At 37.1% G+C, this 18,224-nt stretch overlaps 1 protein-coding gene across 3 annotated transcripts in view; it reads right to left on the bottom strand.

Moving 5' to 3' along the window:
- Nucleotides 1-2,472: 2,472 nt before the first annotated feature.
- Nucleotides 2,473-18,224, bottom strand: part of PABPC1 (poly(A) binding protein, cytoplasmic 1) — a 16,311-nt gene continuing 559 nt past the window's right edge. The window contains exons 1-15 of one of the 3 annotated variants that reach the window (XM_006760286.2): nt 16,315-16,354; nt 15,647-15,840; nt 15,068-15,183; nt 12,783-12,922; nt 11,635-11,729; nt 11,180-11,317; nt 10,679-10,774; nt 7,198-7,470; nt 6,988-7,078; nt 5,883-5,993; nt 5,644-5,798; nt 5,028-5,112; nt 4,469-4,599; nt 3,761-3,854; nt 2,473-2,926 (exon numbers count right to left, since the gene is read on the bottom strand). In XM_006760286.2, coding sequence (XP_006760349.2) covers nt 3,762-3,854; nt 4,469-4,599; nt 5,028-5,112; nt 5,644-5,798; nt 5,883-5,993; nt 6,988-7,078; nt 7,198-7,470; nt 10,679-10,774; nt 11,180-11,317; nt 11,635-11,729; nt 12,783-12,922; nt 15,068-15,183; nt 15,647-15,840; nt 16,315-16,339 — 1,743 coding nt within the window. In that variant the 5' untranslated portion in view covers nt 16,340-16,354 and the 3' untranslated portion in view covers nt 2,473-2,926; nt 3,761. Of the gene's footprint in view, nt 2,927-3,760; nt 3,855-4,468; nt 4,600-5,027; nt 5,113-5,643; nt 5,799-5,882; nt 5,994-6,987; nt 7,079-7,197; nt 7,471-10,678; nt 10,775-11,179; nt 11,318-11,634; nt 11,730-12,782; nt 12,923-15,067; nt 15,184-15,646; nt 15,841-16,314; nt 16,355-18,224 lie in introns of those variants that run through there. The other 2 variants (XM_006760285.2, XM_015561736.1) reach the window with 2 other exon arrangements.

Raw genomic sequence — 18,224 nt, 5'->3', positions numbered from 1 at the left:
ATATATTTTCATTGTTACAAACTGAACATAATTAACGCATAGTAATTAATCACAAAAACAATATGTAATTATGTATTTTCTGATGGTCTTAGGTGACCCCTGTGAAAGGGTCGTTCAACCCCCAAGGGGTCGCGACCCACAGGTTGAGAACCGCTGTCCTAGGCCTTCCATTCACTAAGCACTCACTGACTCACCCAGAGCAACTTCCAGCCCTGCAAGCTCCATTTATGATTAAGTGCCCTATACAGGTATTCCATCTTATCTTTTATGCCCTATTTTTACTGGACCTTTTCTGTTTAGATACACAAATACCATTGTTACCATAGCCTACAGTATTCAGTACAGTAAAATCCTGTGCAGGTTGTAGCCTAGGAGCACCAGGTTATACCATATAGCCGTATGTGTAGTGGGCTATACCATCTAGGTTTGTATAGTGCACACTATGTTCACACAAAGACAATTTGCTATTGATGCATTTCTGATCCCCAACATGTATTCCCATTGTTAAGCCAGCCACATGACTATAGTTTGATGGGAGGCAAAGTATAGTCATATACTGAGTGACATTTAGTCATTAACAGATTCCATGTACACGATAGTGGTCCCATATATATGTAAAAGCCTAAGCAACCAGCTGGCCAGTAGCTATGACACGCACTGACCACCAAGGGGCAGGTACTTAAAGCAGGAGCTGCTGAGCTACAGTAGCGGTTCTCGAGTGACATAACCCAGAACTGGAGAGGGAGCCCGATTCCAGGGTGCTGCGTCACCACAGAACCGCCCTCTCGCAATTTGGGACCTCTTGGGGGATGTCAGAGAGCCAGTTTCTGCCCAGTCCCCGTATGCCAGGCTGAGGGACCCCACCGGTGCATTAATCTGTGCATTGGGCCTCTGGTAAGATTATAATGGAGCTGAAAGCTTCCTACTGCCTAGTGATGTCATAGCCATCCTAATCCAAGCACAAGTTACTCATGTCTTTGTGATGCTGGTATAAACAAACCCACTGGGATGCCAGTCCTATAAAAGTGCCATCTAGGTTTGTGTTAAGTACATTCTATGATGTTCACATAAGGAAGACATTGCCTGATGATGTATTTTCTCAGAATGTATCCCCATTGTTAAGCAGTACATGACTTGTATAATCAATGACAAAATACTGTAAACAAGATACAATCCTTTAGCTGACCTTACCCAAGCACGTCTCATTATAAATGCAGAAATGGAGAAAAACTTCAAGGCTAAAAAAGCAATTTCAATTAACCAGTCTACATCTAGTACCCACAAATAAATGTCACCTATCAATTCAGTCTTAAAAACTTCCAATAGAAGCAGCCATATTTTTGTGAGATGAATTTGCAAATACAGAATCAAACAATGAGAATGGAGTAATGGAGTGCAAGTTTTTTCCTAAATCAATTCCTACCAGATCACAAACTTTTGTTGGCTCCAAACCAAGCAGAAGTTTGCTTCACTAGAAAATGAAGGTATTTGCAGAACAGATGGTTTATCAGCAGCACATAAAACCATATAAAGCTACTGTCTGTAAACTCGTATCTGCAACTCTAGATTTTAGAATAGTTTTAAACTTCAACTGTGGGAAGTTTATAGATATGACTTCTAAGGTGTCTCAAACTAAAGTCTGTTCCTTTAAAACCTCAAAGCTTGAACCATTTTCTCAAATTTTGAAAAATAGGATATATGTTTCTCTACCTAAACTGTCAAGCCCCTTAGAGGGTAAGTGTATGGTTAGGCAAAATACAAAATAGTCATTAGGTCTATGGGGGGATGGGGTACAGATTTAAACCATGGGATAGAGGTGGGGTTTTTTTTATTGTTGTTTCAAAACAGGAAGCCAAATGAAAAGCATTCTAGACACAGAGCATTGTAAGGCTTCATCATGCAGAGGGCTGATATAGGAATGGTTTTATTTGGATTTATTTATTTGCTCCCAAAGGCAAAAGAGCTGGTATTAAAACCATTCTCAAAAGTACATTTAAACTGCCAGGGGAATTTGTTTCAGATGTCTTGGGCCTTAGCCCACATCTTCTAAAACCCATTCTCTAGCCTGACTGGTGTGGCTCAGTGGTTGAACGTTAACCTATGAATCAGGTGTCATGGTTCAATTCCGGTCAAGGACATGTGCCCGGGTTGTGGGTTCGATCCCCAGTAGGGGATATGCAGGAGGCCACTAAAAAATAAGGCTAAAAACTGAATCTTTGTTGACATTTAATATAAAAACCATACCTAAAACACTCCTCTATACAGAGTAACTGTTTACTTGTTCTCCACCATGTAAATGAAGGCTTAAGCTATCTCTCAGCCTAGAAACCTTAATAGTCAAACTGTCATCTCAAAAAATAAAAATGTTAAGATCAGTTAAACTATACCTTTGTCACAAGAGGTTCTTAGGTTAATTCCAACTTATCGCCTACTTACACAAGCCAAGTGAAATAAAATAGCATACCATCACTGTTTACTGTTTAAGGAATTTTTATTAAAGCAAGTATTTTATAATCCAAATTACGTTTCCTTGCTCAGTTATCAATTCTGTTATTTAAAACAGAAGTGACATTCTGAGCTATTCCACAGTAAAGAATTACAAAATTAAAGAAAGGAATGCTTTAAATTTTTGTACTTTGCTGAAAATTCTTTTTCCCAGGGTCTATAAAACATTAATTTGTTTTTATATTTTACTATTTTTTTGTGTTTTTTTTTTTGTTTTTGTTTTTAAATCAATAAGTAATCTAGGACTAGCATTATTTTTGCTAGACCTGGCATTTGCTCGGTACATAAGGTCCAAAGTTTCCTTTCCTTTTTTTATTTATTTTATATTTTGCAATGTTTTTTTTTCCGTAATATTGTTTTTCGATGTTTAGATATTTTTCTTCGGTGAAGCACGAGTTTCTTTTCATGGTCCCTGATCAATCTGTAAACGTGGGGGGAAAAAAGATTAAAATCATAAAACTTGCTCTGAGACTAGATCTTAATTATTCCTACCACTTAAAAAAAAAAGATCATTGCATAAAGTGACGAAGGTACTAACCACCGCTACAGTGGCCATCACGTCACAATATAGACATGCGTCCAATTAACATGGTGTGTGGTGTGCCTTAAATTTCCCCATTATGTATCAAATACACTTCAATAAAACCAAAGCCAACAAAACAAGGAAGGTAAGACCAATACTAGTACTTGTCAGTAGCAAATTAAAGCTGTGTACCAAATTCAGTCAACCACACTCATTTGTTTACATATTGTCTATTACTGCTTTCATACTGTAACAGAGGTGAGTTTCTGCCAACAAACACAAGGCCCACAAAGCCCAAAATGTTTCCTATCTGGTCCTTTTCAGAAAAGCTTTTCCAATCTCTGGTCCTGGCTGAACAGCTACATTATACTACTATTTCTTGGGAGTAATAAAGGGCAATAGTAGAGGCCTAAGGGCAACTGTTACTACTGCCACCCAAGAAAAAGCATAAGCTAGGAAAGCCCTGAGAATAAAGTACACAAAGGGCCAACCCCTGTTAAAGGCCACTTAACAAAACTCACTATATAAAATGTTTAAATGCTTTGATTTTGAAAATCCAAGTTAATATCAGGGTAACAAGTAACATTTAATTCTTACATTTACATTTCTCTGAAAAACTATCAATATATTTGGACTTAATGGTAAAATAATTTCTGCCATGTTTCAAAATATGCTCAAACTATTATAAAAGATTGAGGAAACAAGCTAAAACAACCATGCGGGAAAGCTCACTTTAAACAGTTGGAACACCGGTGGCACTGTTAACTGCTTTCTGGGCAGCCTCTTTAGCTTGGTGGGCTTGTAGTACGGCTACAGCTTCATCAACCTAAAAAAGGAGAACAAATTGGCTCTGAAAAGGAATAACTAAAAGAATCTCAGCTTGACCATACACAAATGTCATCAAAGGTCAAGTGGAAAGAACTAAGAGTTCTAAAACACATTCCAACTATTATCCTTATCTTTTTGAGTTCCATTCCACCACTATTCCAGAATTATGAACTCTCTTGTACTTACTCTCACCAAAAATCCTCCAAAGTTGAAAAATATTAGCAAATACCACTATCTTTTTCCAATAAAGTAGCAGCAGCTAGGAGAGCATGGATACTAGAGTTAAACTGACTGATTTGAAACCACGCTTGGCACTTCCTAGCTTTGTGAGCAATGGGGAATTATTTAGCGTCCCTATGCTTGTTTCCCAATTTATAAAATGGGAACAATAGCGGCACGCGTTGTCATCAGAACTTACAATTACTACCTGTAGAACTCTTAGAATCGTGCACCGTTTGTAGAATGATCTGTTTCACGTACTTACAACTGTAAACCGACTTTTGCCTACCTTGTATATAGCACTTAATAATGTTCTATGAAATTAAGCTCCTACAAAAAGCCCTAAAAATATTCGTAGTCTAAGTTGTTAGATAAATGACAAATTTAAATTACTTTAGAACGGAGAGACTCTGGAGACTCAAGCATATGAAGAAGTTCTGAATTATCGATCTCCAACAACATGCCAGTGATTTTACCAGCAAGAGTAGGGTGCATGGCTTGAATGAGAGGAAACAGCCGTTCACCTAGGGACAAAAACATTTCAAAGACTTCAATAAAAAAATAAATCCTAAAGGCATCTACCATATTAAAACTGGCATTTAAGAACCTTTTGTATATAGCAAATAAATGAGCCTAAGCTATGTTGCTATATTCAATTGTTAAACCTATGCTCAGGCAAAGCCAAACAAAGTTCGTCCCTCATTTGTTTCAAATTCCCTCTTCCAACAATGTGGTGGGAATGTATAGCAAAGTAGGAGTGTAATGCCCTATTACCATATCCATCAAAAGCAACATATTGATAACTTTCTGGGCTTTAAATAAGTTAGGCAGACAAACTGTGCCATCTTAATCATTCATGCCAATGCAGATAAATCTAGCTGTATTATTAGGTGCCAAAGAGGTTTTTGTGTCTGTTTTCTAGTCTCTGACTAGGTAAGACAAAGGTACCTACCCAACATTTGCTTTTGCTCTTGAGGAGGGGCAGATGCCAACATGGAAGCAGTCAAAGGCTCCTGACCTTGTACATGAACAGCAGGCTAGATATAAAATAGGAAAATTCCTAAGTTTCAAGTAAGAAGTAATGGCAAGTATAAGTGAGAGTCACCACTAGAAAATCAGTGAGATGATAGACTGCAATCTGAACAAATAGAAGCTGAGTAAACCACAAACACACTTATTTGTTCAAGTATTAAGACCACATGGGATATTCTTTGGAACCAGATTTCTATTATAAGCAATGACAGTTTTGGTCCAGGGTTAAAAAAAAAGGGGTGGGGGGGTGCAGAAGTGAGCTACATCTCACCAACTAAACTTGATTTTACCCTGTCTTCCTTACAGCTATGCCAAACAAAACTCAAGTCACCCAATTAAGAATGGGAAATGCAGAAAGCTTTTCTAATTCCTATAGCACAAGGCAGGTAAGACATTTTTACATACTATCAACTAATGGGACAATTAACAAGATGTTCTAGACAACCTAAGCTCTCCTACATCATACAGTTGTCTTCAATTTCTTTGATTGCAACCAAGGGTCTGTCGCCTTTATGAAGAAATCAGTAAGTCCATACCTGTTGCATGGTAACTTGTGGCTGTGCATTAAGATGTTGTTGAGGATTGCGAACTCCTGGAGCATATTTATACTGTGCAACAGTGCGGACAGCAGGAGTAGCTGCAGCAGCAGCCGCTGCAGGACGAGGACCCATTGTCTGTGTTGATGTGTTAGCTAAAAATAAAAACATATATTTTGTACATTTACCTTGCTACTTCAAATTGGAGACCAATTTTTATAGGTAGGGTTAAGACTCACCAACACGCTGTGTGGACATGACTCGTGGAACCTGTGAAGAAGCTGGTCTCATAGTACTAAATGGTGGTCTAGGAGCGGCTGGGCGGATAGCACCGGGCATATTTTGGAATGCTGCATTTAAAGATATCAACACACACATTAACTCAGCAAAACTCACTGAAGGTGTTCATGCTGCTTTTAGAGCTGAGGTTTGAACAAAAGGCTAAAAGTAAATACCACTTTTTAGTCTCACACCTACAGTATCCCCAGACTTATCAGATCACAGCATCAGTGAATAGTCATTCATACAAGTACTTACTAATATCTAAACATCATACACAAACCTCATTCCAGGTGCTCCTACAATACAACACTATTCTACAGACAGGATAAGGCCAAAGATGCCAGGACCTGGTCCTCATACAAGTAACAAAACCTTTAAAACTACTGCCCAACCAAATATGAAATTAAGAATTAGATCCTGCCCTGGCCAGTATGGCTCAGTTGGTTGAGCATCATCTGGTGCACTGAATGGTCACCAGTTTGACTTCCGGTCAGGGAACATTCCCAGGTTACAGGCTTGATCCCCAGTTGGAGTGTGTGCGGAGGGCAACTGATCAATGTTTCTCTCTCATATCTTTCTCTCTCCTTCTAAAAGAAATTAAAATAAATAAATAATCAATGGAAACATATTAAAATAAGTTAAAAAAGAATAAAGAGTTGGATCCATTCCCAAACTTATCATAAAGGAAAAATCAAACCAGCACAGAAATCACTGTCTCAGAGTGGTGAAGCATTTTACAATTTTTGTTTAAATAAAAAACCCCTATATAATCCTATATAATAAGAGCCCAGGGACCTAACAGCGAAATGACCACAGCCCCTTGCCCCAGCTGGACCCCACCAGTGCACAAATTCGTGCACCGGGCCTCTAGTAAAAAATAAAATAAATTCAATAAGCATAACCCAGGGTGAGAATTAAAAAAAAAAAGCTAGAATCAAATGAACATTGATAACCATAAATTATGAAAAGTTAACATATCACTGAAATATAACAGCTAATTGGCCCATGTATATTTTTATTCCAAATAATCCATCCCCTCAAGAGAAAAAAGGAAAAGCTTACGATGAGGTCTGGCACCCTGAGCAGTCCAGCGAGGACTTGGTCTTAGTTGAGCAATTTGGCTAGGAGGATAGTATGCAGCACGGTTCTGAGTCTGCAGAAAGCAAGCAAATACATCAGCTAAAGAGTAAAAGCAAATAATGCAACTAGCTATATACTCTAAATATATACCTGCTATATACCAAATAAAGGTTCTCAAACAGAAAAACGTACCTGTGGGATAGCTGCCATGAAGTAACCTGAAGGAGGTGCTGGCTGGTAGGGGTTGATTACGGGGTTGGGCACAGCTCTCACACTTGCCATTCTCTGCATATACTGGTTAGTGAGGTGAGCCTGGCGCTCTTCTTTGCGCTGAGCTAAAGCTACATACAATGGTTTGGTAGCCACAATTCTACCATTCATTTCTGTAACTGCTTTAGTGGCTTCTTCTGGAGAGGAGAAACATACAAAACCAAACCCTTTGCTGCGACCACCCTCCATCATAACCTATTGAAAGAAAAAAAAAATATTAAACAAGGTTAATGCAGTGGTAGAATGAGGCACAAACTGTGAGCATTATTACAATGACAGCTACTGACTCAACTAAACCCTGTTAACAATGAAAGAATTTTTTCCCCCGTTTTTCCTTAGTACCTGAATATTAAGGGCAAGCTACACACATGCATTACCCCAGCCAAGCAAAGGAGTAAAGGGGCAGAGGTGCAACAGCAATTTTTAAAGATACTCAGATATTTAGATTCTCAATATTAAGGTTTAAATAGCTAAATAAATTCAAGGCTTACTAAATTGGAAATACCCAATTAAAATCACTCTTCGAGCCACTGAAGCTGACAAAATGCTTTACTACTCTTTAAAGAGGAAAGAGGGGGAAGGAAAGCAGTTGAATCTTCTAATACGCATATTTTAAAATAAAAACTTCACACTCAAGACCAGAAGGGGCCATGAATATTGGGGTATAAACAATATTCAGGAAACTTTCACTGACTGCAAAGATCTTTGCAACAAGCAATGAGGTAATGTAAAGAACTCCTCACTAGCCCAGAAATATACATAAGCGTGCTATCCAGCTACATTAAACAGTATGCTGGAAACACAGGAATAAAAATGACAATGAAACAGACGCCAATCTTACTTATATGTAGAATCAAAACCAAAAACAAATTAAAAAAAAAAACGAACAAAAGAAAAGGAACAACTCCTGAGTTCCTGGATACAGAAAATAAGACCAGTGGGTACCAGAGGGGCCAAGGATGGGAAAACTGGGTAAAGGGGGTTAAACAGTACAAACGCCCAGCTACAAAATAAATCATGGAAATGGAATGTACAGCATGGGGACTATAATAATAATAAAAGTGTAATATGCTAATTAGACTATATGACCTTCCGGATGATGACCCCCGAGTCCCGGGGGTGCCAGCAGCCGGAGAAAAGAAGGCCTACTCTTGCACAAATTTTGTACAGCGGGCCTCTAGTAGTTAATAATACTGTATTGTATACTTGAAGGTTGCTAGCAGAGATCTTACAAATTTTTTCATTACAAGAAAAATATTTTTTGTAACTGTACAGTGATGAATTGTCATCTCTTCACAATATATAAAATACTGAATCACTGTGTTGTAAACATGAAATTAACGTTTTAAGTCAATTATATATAAATTTAAGAGTCCAGAAACATACCCATGCAATTATGGGAAGTTAGTGCATTAAAGTGAACATTTTAAAAATAGGGGGCAAAGGATGGACTTTGAACTATTTAGTATATGGTACATTGGGATAACTGAAAAAGAACTGTTAGACCTCTTCTTCACATCACATTAAAAAAAATAAAATTGCCAGATTCTCAATCTGAACATAAAATGCAAAAATGAAGGAAAAATGTAATCTGACACAAGAGCCTAAAGTACAAAGTGAAAGACTGAGAGAAAATATTTGCAATATAAACAAAGGATTGACATACATTGTCCCTAAGTTAATAAAGACAACCAATGCAATATAAAAGTATGCAATGAAAGGCAAATATAATAAACACATGAAAAACATGTCACCATTTGAAAAGATGTGTATGTGTGTGTATACACACACTGCTTTCTACTAATAAGACTAATAGAAATTTATTCAGCCCTCTTGGACAATTCTGTTGTATCAATTTTAAATACACACCCACAAAACAGCAATACCAATTCTAGAAATACTGTCATGTGTACAAATATATGAGTAAAAATGGTTTGTAGAAAGGTGGATTTAACTTTGGAAACATGCAAAGCAACCCAATACTTATCAATATAGGTACAATAAAATAATTTATGATATATCCATACCATGAATATTTAACTATTAGCAAAAAAAAAAAAAAATGCCTGAAATAAGTATGTATTTAGGTATCTATATATATAAAAGCCTAAATGACTAACCGACGGGTCGACTGGTTGCTGTGACGCGCCTCCCACGGTCCCTCCCCTGGCCAGTCTCTCCCCCTGGCCAGCTGGCCCAGATTGGTCCTGATCGGCCCTGATCAGGATGAGGCGAGACAGCCCTGATTGGCCCCAATTGCTGGCCAGGCCAAGGGGACCCCCACCCACCCATGCACGAATTCGTGCACTGGGCTTCTAGTAGTTAAATAAAAGAGCAAGTTGCAGAATATGCAGGGCATAATCCTGTTTTCTAAAAACTATACATATAGACTGGACAAGCACAAAAAATTATCAACACCACTCAATCTTTTTGGAGACTGAAAATGGGGGATGCAGGAGTTGCCTTTCACTTTTTGTCTTTCTTTTGGATATGTTTTTTCAGCAAGCATTATTAAATCAACATAATACCCTCCTTCCTCTCTCCAAAATAAATTCTGGCCAAACTTTTCACCTCCTTGCAAATAGTGATATTATAATCCACAAAGGACTTTAAGAACTCTCCTTTGTAAAACATGCACGTGAAATACATTTAAAATAAATGAATGCATAATATTCAGGTTAAACAGCTTTCAAGCAATACACTGAGGTTAAAGACACTCAGGAATAAATGCCGCCACACTCCAGGTACTCTTACAAAAGCACAGGCTGTAACACAAGACAACCACATCACTTGCTTTCTTATTTGTATTCATCTACTGTGTTCCTAACATTTCCTCACTTTCACAGAAGCTTCCTCAGTCAATGGGTTTGCCAGGAAAAGCTGAGTAGAAAGATGAGCCACAGATCATTCCAGAGCACAGAGCTTTAACGTTTCCTATACTCCAACATTCCAGAATTTAGTATAGAATCGTTTTTAGAGTCTGACTCTTCAGAATAAGTGAATACATATTAGCCCAATTGTTAACAGGTATAGTCCCCTAATAAACTGACACCTTAACCAGTAAAAGCACTAGTTTAACAAAGTGTAGAACAGTGCACATCATTGAGGATCCATCAATTTAACTATGGTCAGTCATCAACTGCAGCTTCCTCAGGAAAGAATGCAGAACTCTCCATCTGCAAAATTAAACCATGGGGCTACAACATCCCCATCAAATTTGAAATTTTTTTTTAAAGTAATGAAGCAAACACTTTGATTTCCAGGAAAAGGAAAAAAAATTGGGGAGGCCCACCTTATTTGACTATTCGTTTACAAAGTGAAAAAAAAAAGTAAATTGATGTGAAATTTAAGTACATATAACCATGGATTTTTCCAAAATCTTAAAAAAAAAAAAAATGCTTACCTTTGCACTAGTGATTGTACCAAATGGAGAGAACTCTTTCCGGAGACGTTCATCATCAATACCATCATCAAGATTTTTCACATAAAGGTTAACACCCTAAAGAAAACAGAAAAAAGAAAAACTAGAAAAAGAAAACCATGATGGTACTTAAGCACACTTCCTACTGTTTTATCCCATGTTTCTTCCCCCTCCCCCCCTCAAATCCTCCGATTATGTGTAAGTAAAATAGGTTTCCTCATCCCTGTTTTATTAACTTGTTCAATTAAAATGAAACAGGCAGCCCAGTCGGTATGGTTCAGTGGTTGTGTGTAGACCTATGAAACCAGGAGGCCATGGTTTGATTCCCGTTCAGGGCACACGCCTGGATTGTAGGCTTGAACCCCAGTAAGGGCTGCTCAGGAAGTAGCCAATCAGTGGTTCTCTCTCATTATTGATGTTTCTGTCTCTCCCACCCTTCCTCTCTGAAATCAATAAAAATATATTAAAAAACAAAAAACGAACCTGGTATCTGGTGATCCTATCTTGCTTCATCTGTTCGAATTTGCGTTTAAGTTCCGTCTGCCGTTCCACTTTTTTCTGAGCTCGACCAACGTAAATTTGTTTTCCATTGAGCTCCTTTCCATTCATCTCATCCACAGCCTTACAGAAATAACAAAAACTTTAATTACTAATTTGAAATATGGAAATTTTTTTAACAACAAAGTTTGTTACGTTGTGAAAGCCAAAGACAGACCCATAACAAAAACTAAACTTTGCAGTGTGGGGAAAATGTAGGTTCCCAATTTATAATGTCAAAATATATAAAATCCAAATAAAATAAAAAAACATGTAAAGATGAACATGTAAAATAGCCATTGGTATGCATGTAAATTTCAACATAAGAGCAACCCAGTTTTATATCTCTTTGCGATAAAACACAGAGCAATTAGTGCCTTTAGTTAATATATTTGTCTTACTTTCTGTGCATCTTCATGCCTTTCGAAGCTTACAAATCCAAAACCTTTGGATTTTCCACTTTCATCTGTCATTACTTTCACACTTAAGGCAGGTCCTAAAAAAAATTTTTTTTTAATGACTTAGATATTTCATGCAATACTTCGTTTATACATTTAAAGTTTCAACGCACAAAAACAAAGCCATGCATGGGCACTAAACAGTCTCTTAAAGACTTTGTATTTCTACTAAGAAGTAAACTGAAAACATTCCTACTTTGATTTATGGAGATATGTTTTAGACAACTGTAAAAAATGAAATTTTATTCTTAGCAGTACTACAGACCAGATTTGCTTTTTTTTTAACACAACAATTTGGTTTTCTTGACATCAGAATTAACAAATAAGAATTTCTTAAGCCCTGGCCCACTTGATTTCAACAGTCAGTGAAGGGAATACAGCGTCTGACATTTGGGAAGACAAAGAATCACCTGGAGGTGGCATGTTTCTGAATTCACATGCCCAATCCCCACCCACTCAAGTAAAAATGACACTTAACTGAGGCGGGTATTATCTCAGGTAGGTGGGACAAAAAGGCGAAAAATCCAATTAGAGAATGTGCAAGATGTATGATCATAGATTGTTACTTTTGAATGTGCTGCAGTCCTAAGGTTATACTTTCAATCTCTGCTATGCAAAGCCATCCAGAATATAACTGACAAATTTACAAATTGGTGGCCAACTGACAGCATTATTTATTTGAAGTGGTTACAATATCCAACCAAACTTTAGAAACAGCTTCTAATCTCAAAAGATAGATTAAATATACAACATCCGACAATTTGCATATTAGGCATATATATATATTACTTTGCAGTACAATAGATGATCAGTAGCTTAATCCAAAAAACTACAAATTTTAAGTATCATGTAAGTCTCATTTATTTTGGTAAAATTAGCCAAAACTAATATTGAGCAACTAGAGGCCCAGTACATGAAATTCATGCGGGGGGCGGGGTTGGGTTGTCCCTCGGCCTGGCCTATGCCCTCTTGCATTGAGCGTGTGCCCCTGGTGGTCAGTGTGCATCATAGAGACCTGTCATTCTGCCTAGGCTTTTAATATAAAGATTACTCAGAACTTTGAGTGTAAAAATTTAATTCAGACACATTACCAAACTTGCCAAAGAGATCCTTAAGGCGCTCATCATCCATGTCTTCTCCAAAATTCTTGATGTAAACATTGGTGAACTCTTTTGCCCTAGCTCCAAGTTCTGCTTCTCGTTCTTTACGAGACTTAAATCGCCCAACAAATCTAAAAAAGAAAGTGTAGACTATAAAGTTTAATTTCCATTTTAGAAGTTCAGATTAAGACTGATGGTTGATTTTGTAAATGCTACTCATAATTTCAGAATCTCTAATGGAGAGCACACTGTAAAATGGAAATAGAGCCTCAATGAAAAAATGAAAGTATGAAATATAAAAAACTTCATAATTGCAATCACAAAAAAAGACATTCTTTTTCTTTCAATTTTATTCACTTTTAGTGAGGGGGGAGGCAAAAAGGGAGAAGGTAAAAAGAAAAACATTGATTTGTTGTTCCGCTTATTCTTTGGTTCTTGTATGTGTCCTAACCAGGGGTTGAAACTACAACCTTGGTGTATTGGGATGACACTCTAACCAACTGAACAACTTACCCAGTTAGGGCAAAAAACCATTTTTCTAAATACACACTTCTCTCCTTTCTGTCGAGCCAGGGTTAAAGAGATCACACCTTTAGATGAGTGGGACACCAATGAAAAGACATAAAAACACCCTGGCCGGGTGGCTCTATTGGTTGGAGCATTGTCCTGTACACCAAACAATTGCAGGTTCAATTCCAAGTCAGGGCACATAACTAGGTAGCAAGTTAGATCCCAGGATAGGGTGCATACAGGAAGTTACGAACCCTTGTTCTGATGTTTCTCTCTCCCTCTCCCTAAAACATATACTCCAGTGAGGATTTAGAAAAAAAGACAAAAGCTTTTACAGCAGCTGTTTCAAAGTGGCTCTACACTTTGTAACTTAAAATGCAACTTAATTCTCTACTCTTAACACCTAACGGCCCTGCGTTATTTTTTACATTATCAACAAAATGTCTCTAAATTTAGTTTTCCCCTAATATGAATGTGTCATTGAAGAATATTTAATATGTATCAAAGTAAAACATTTCCTATAATCCTACTAAAAAATCTGCCCCACCAGTGATGAGCACTTTGCCCCCCTTAAAGCACAGCTGACAGGCAAACTATGTTTTCATCTGAGAATACTAATAATGCTGAATTATTTCTCATTTAAATGTACTCAAATCCAAACCATGTGCATAACTTCTTCATGTACAGACTGATCACACCACTTGCACTGGTTTATGAGAACGACACCTTAAGAGTGATGCAGTTGACTTATAACCAAACCCAATGTGTATGCCATCATTAACACACAACATAAACTCACAGATCATTTACATGTGACCTCACAGCTGAACTTACCCAGATCCACTGACAGTGAGGAGAAAATAAAATTTGTCATTTCTTTGGGCTCATAAAATCTGTATTCTTACGACCTATAGCAGGAATAGTCTTACACAGGTTTTACCTTTGTTATTTACTTGTTTTTATTGATTTTAGAGAAAGGGAAAGCACTGATGTAAGAGAGAGACATCAATTGGCTGCCTCTTGCATATCCCACCCCCTACTGGGGATCGAGTCCAAAACCCAGGTACATGCTCTGACCAGGAATCCAATCAGTGACCCTTTATGGTGCACAGGAAGATGCGCAACCGAACCACACTGGCCAGGCCATCAGTGACATCATTTAACTTTTAAGAACAAGTTTATGTCAGAAAGATTACCCATAAAGACTTCTGGTTTGATTCAGCTTTTTCTTTAAAGAGGTGAATGGGTTCAGAAGGTTGGGAGAAAACCTTATAATCCATCAATGAATTGCAGCAGTATAACCACGGAAGAGTCACCCCGGGTCCAGAATTCAGACCACTGGGCTTGTACTCTAGCCCATCTGTCATGCAGGCATTTAATTACAGGCAAATTATTTTAGCCTCAGTTTCCACAAATAGAAAATGGGCTAATTATAATTACTACCTCGGGAATTACAATTAAGCTTCTGTCTGGGTTCTAGTTGTTGAACTATGCACTTACTTGGAAAAAGCTTTATATCCCAGTATACCCATTATTTTCTTTTTGGTTTGAAGGCTGACCATTTTATTAATTCAGTTATTTTAATGTTACATTGAATGTGGAGGAAAAACAATTATAAAAATCTACCCCAAGATGTAGGTTTGTTAATTTTCATTCAAATTGTATCTCTTTATTTAAAGAGCACAAATACATTAACTTATAAAATTAATGTATTGATTTAAACTATTAATAAGAGATCTGAAGTATAACTAAATTATTATACTTACACTTTACGATCATTTAAAAGCATCCCGTTCATTTTTTCAATAGCTCTTTCAGCTGCTTCCTGTGTCTCAAAATGTACAAATCCATAACCCTTGGAACCATTTTCATCACAAACCACCTAGGGGGAAATGTATAGCAGTTTTTCATTACTTACTATTAACTCAGCATTTTCCCAATGTTCAAAAGTACCATACAGCTGACCAATGCTGAGAGGATGGAGGAACACTTAGGGGAGCTGACACCCAGCAGTCAAAAATCTAAATTTAACTTGACTCCCCAAATACATATGTATCCCTCAGTATCCCCGCAAATACCAAAAATCTGGGGCTATATAACACAGTGTAGAACAATGCAAACTTGGCCCTCTGCATACATGCATTCCCAAACAGACAGAAAACACATATATTTACTGGAAGAAAAAAAATCTGCTTTTAAGTGGGCTCACTGTTCTAATGTCAACTGTAACTTATCAGTCACCTAGCCTGAGTATTTGGAAAATAAAGATACCCATTAATACACAGTATGGTTGCTATTTTTTAGGAAACACGGTAAATATGTTTATCTGTCACATTGTTGCTTACCTTACATGAAAGGATGTTACCAAAAGCAGAAAACGTATCATACAGTGCTTTATTATCAATGGATTTGTCCAAATTTTTAATGAATATGTTGCCCACTCCACTTTTGCGAAGTGATGGATCACGCTGAGACCACATGATGCGAACTGGCTTGCCCTTTATAACATCAAAATTCATGGTGTCTAAAGCACGCTCCGCTGTAGGAAGGATATTTTCATAGTGAATTATTACTTCAAAACTTTTACAGGCCACTTAAAATTTTATTAACTGTGTGTGGGAGGAGTGATTGGGCCCACAATCTCTCTATTTCTTCAAACTTCATGATGGCTGGACCTTACTCAACCTAGTTGAGATTTAAATTGTCTAACACATGAAGCGGCTTATCAGAAGCCCCAAATTTCCTGTTAATTAATGAAATATCACTGATAATGTATTTCTAAAGCAATCTTTCCCTTTAATTGCCATTATATTTAAAAGCACCTTTTTGTTCCTGGTCAACATAAAATCAAGATCCCTTTTCACATAAAATCTGCTTAATGAGCAATATAAAAGACATTAGGCAATTAAAAAATTATCCACAGGCTAAGCATAGTTTGTGAATTTTTAAGCATTTTTGCTTCTTCCCTATTGCTTGCCAAAATTGGCCTGTTCGTTGGCAGCTAATCACTTACCAATATTAAGCAAAAACCAGTCCATTTTCTTAAAAAATAAAAAGTCCCTGAATTATTGGGGGGATTTCAGTGATTCATGGTACAACTTCCTACTGCCATGTAAGAAGAAAAAAAAAGAAAAGGCTATTATCTATTCAGATCAAGATTTGAATCAGGGAAAAAGATTTGAATCAGGCCTTCAAAAACTAATGTGAAGTTGGGCATACTTAGCTGGTTAATACATAATTTAGTCTACAATACTCACAATTCACTATTAATGCTTTCTTGACATATAAAACCAATTTTATCTTAGATCACTTTTGTACTTAAAAACTAATAACTTAACCAATTATTTCTGGATAGTGCTAGAAAATTTCAAAATTTACCGTGATTTCAGGACCTATGAAGAATTATGTGCATTAAAGAACACTTATTAGAGAAGTTGAGACTAAATTTTAAAAAAAAATAATACATCCTTAAGTGAAAAAGACTAGTCCCTTAAGAGAAAAATAGTCCACTTTTAAGTTCTACACCAAGTTTCACAAATTCCATGCCAACGTTAACTGTAAAGTTGTTGAGAGGACAAATTTTCTAGTCACTTTTTATAAATGAAAGTTTCATTTTCTAGAAGGTAGTAATGATAGATAAGCTGTCAATTCATTATCAACTGACCACACCTACTCAGCACCCCTAGTTTTTTTAGCTGACTTTGCTTAAGCTTCTTTTGAGTAAGTCACCTCTTCCTCCTAAATTAGAAACTGGTCACTTTCAGAAGTTATTCTATATGTAGTCCATTCACGTAGCAATAAATTGGGGGGAGGGGGGGGACGACGACAAACCACTGAAAAACTATTTGGAAGGATAGTAATTTGTACATGTAGAAAACAAATAAATGGAAGATGGAAAAATGCTATCTTCTTTTGAGTAGTCCTAGCACTGTTCTATTGATATGTTGATAATACACAGGGTATATTTTAACATGGTAATTCAATTTTTTTTCAAATCCCAAGAAATTAAAAAAGTTGTTTCTTTGGATTTCAATAAAAGCCACTTTTCAAGTCACCATTTTCTGGTCTGTAGAATTTGTTCAAGTTTTCTCTATCAACTTAGATTGTGATTACCTGACCCAAACTTATGTTCCCTAGTATTACTTTCTCTTCTGTTCAGTGATGACTCGTGCCCAGAGTTGCAAAGAACTGGTATGAAGTGACATCTGGAAGCGCTGCTTACAGAGCAAAAGGGCAGGAAACCTGCAGTGCAGTTTTACAACTTCTGGTCCAGTGTCACAATAGTCTGCCTCCCGCAAATCTCAATTATTAACTTGGCCCAGTGAAATGCTGATAATTAAGTAACTTGTTATACTAAGTGAATTTAATAAAATAAAGGTTTAAATTCTACCCTGGCGTAAGGCCTTTTCTACAAAATTAAATCGACTGAAGCTGACTTGGACTTCAGTTGATCCCGATGTAAAGAAAAAACCCCGGCCACATGCATCAGGCCACATGTCCCATCTACCAAATTTTGTGTTTTCTTGTGAACTTCAAAATAAAAACACAAGGTTAGAAATATATTTCCCCGTAAGTCTCCAGCTAATTAGAACCTGCTATTCAAAACTCCGTCGTTCTTCACGACTTACGGACATTCTAGGCTGCTTTTTAAAAAGGAAACCTGAACCACTCCAATGCCACCTAAGTAACGATGACCCAGTCCACACCGCGTCCACAGGTAACGCTTTACAGCCAACACCTGTGAATACATTTTCTTAAGTAAAGCCCCTCAAAATCATAGGAACTATTTTAGAAAAGAAAAAACACAATTATTCTGAACAAATAACCGGTATTACGAAACTAACCTGATTACAAAATTTGAATGATCTAAACTCCCGAGAAAACGATGGCCTTCCATGGGGCCATCCTCCATCCACTCCACCC

Source organism: Myotis davidii, unplaced genomic scaffold (assembly GCF_000327345.1).
Source record: "Myotis davidii unplaced genomic scaffold, ASM32734v1 scaffold497, whole genome shotgun sequence".
In the NCBI taxonomy this organism is placed as follows: domain Eukaryota; kingdom Metazoa; phylum Chordata; class Mammalia; order Chiroptera; family Vespertilionidae; genus Myotis; species Myotis davidii.
This window is presented reverse-complemented; position numbering and strand designations above follow the sequence as displayed.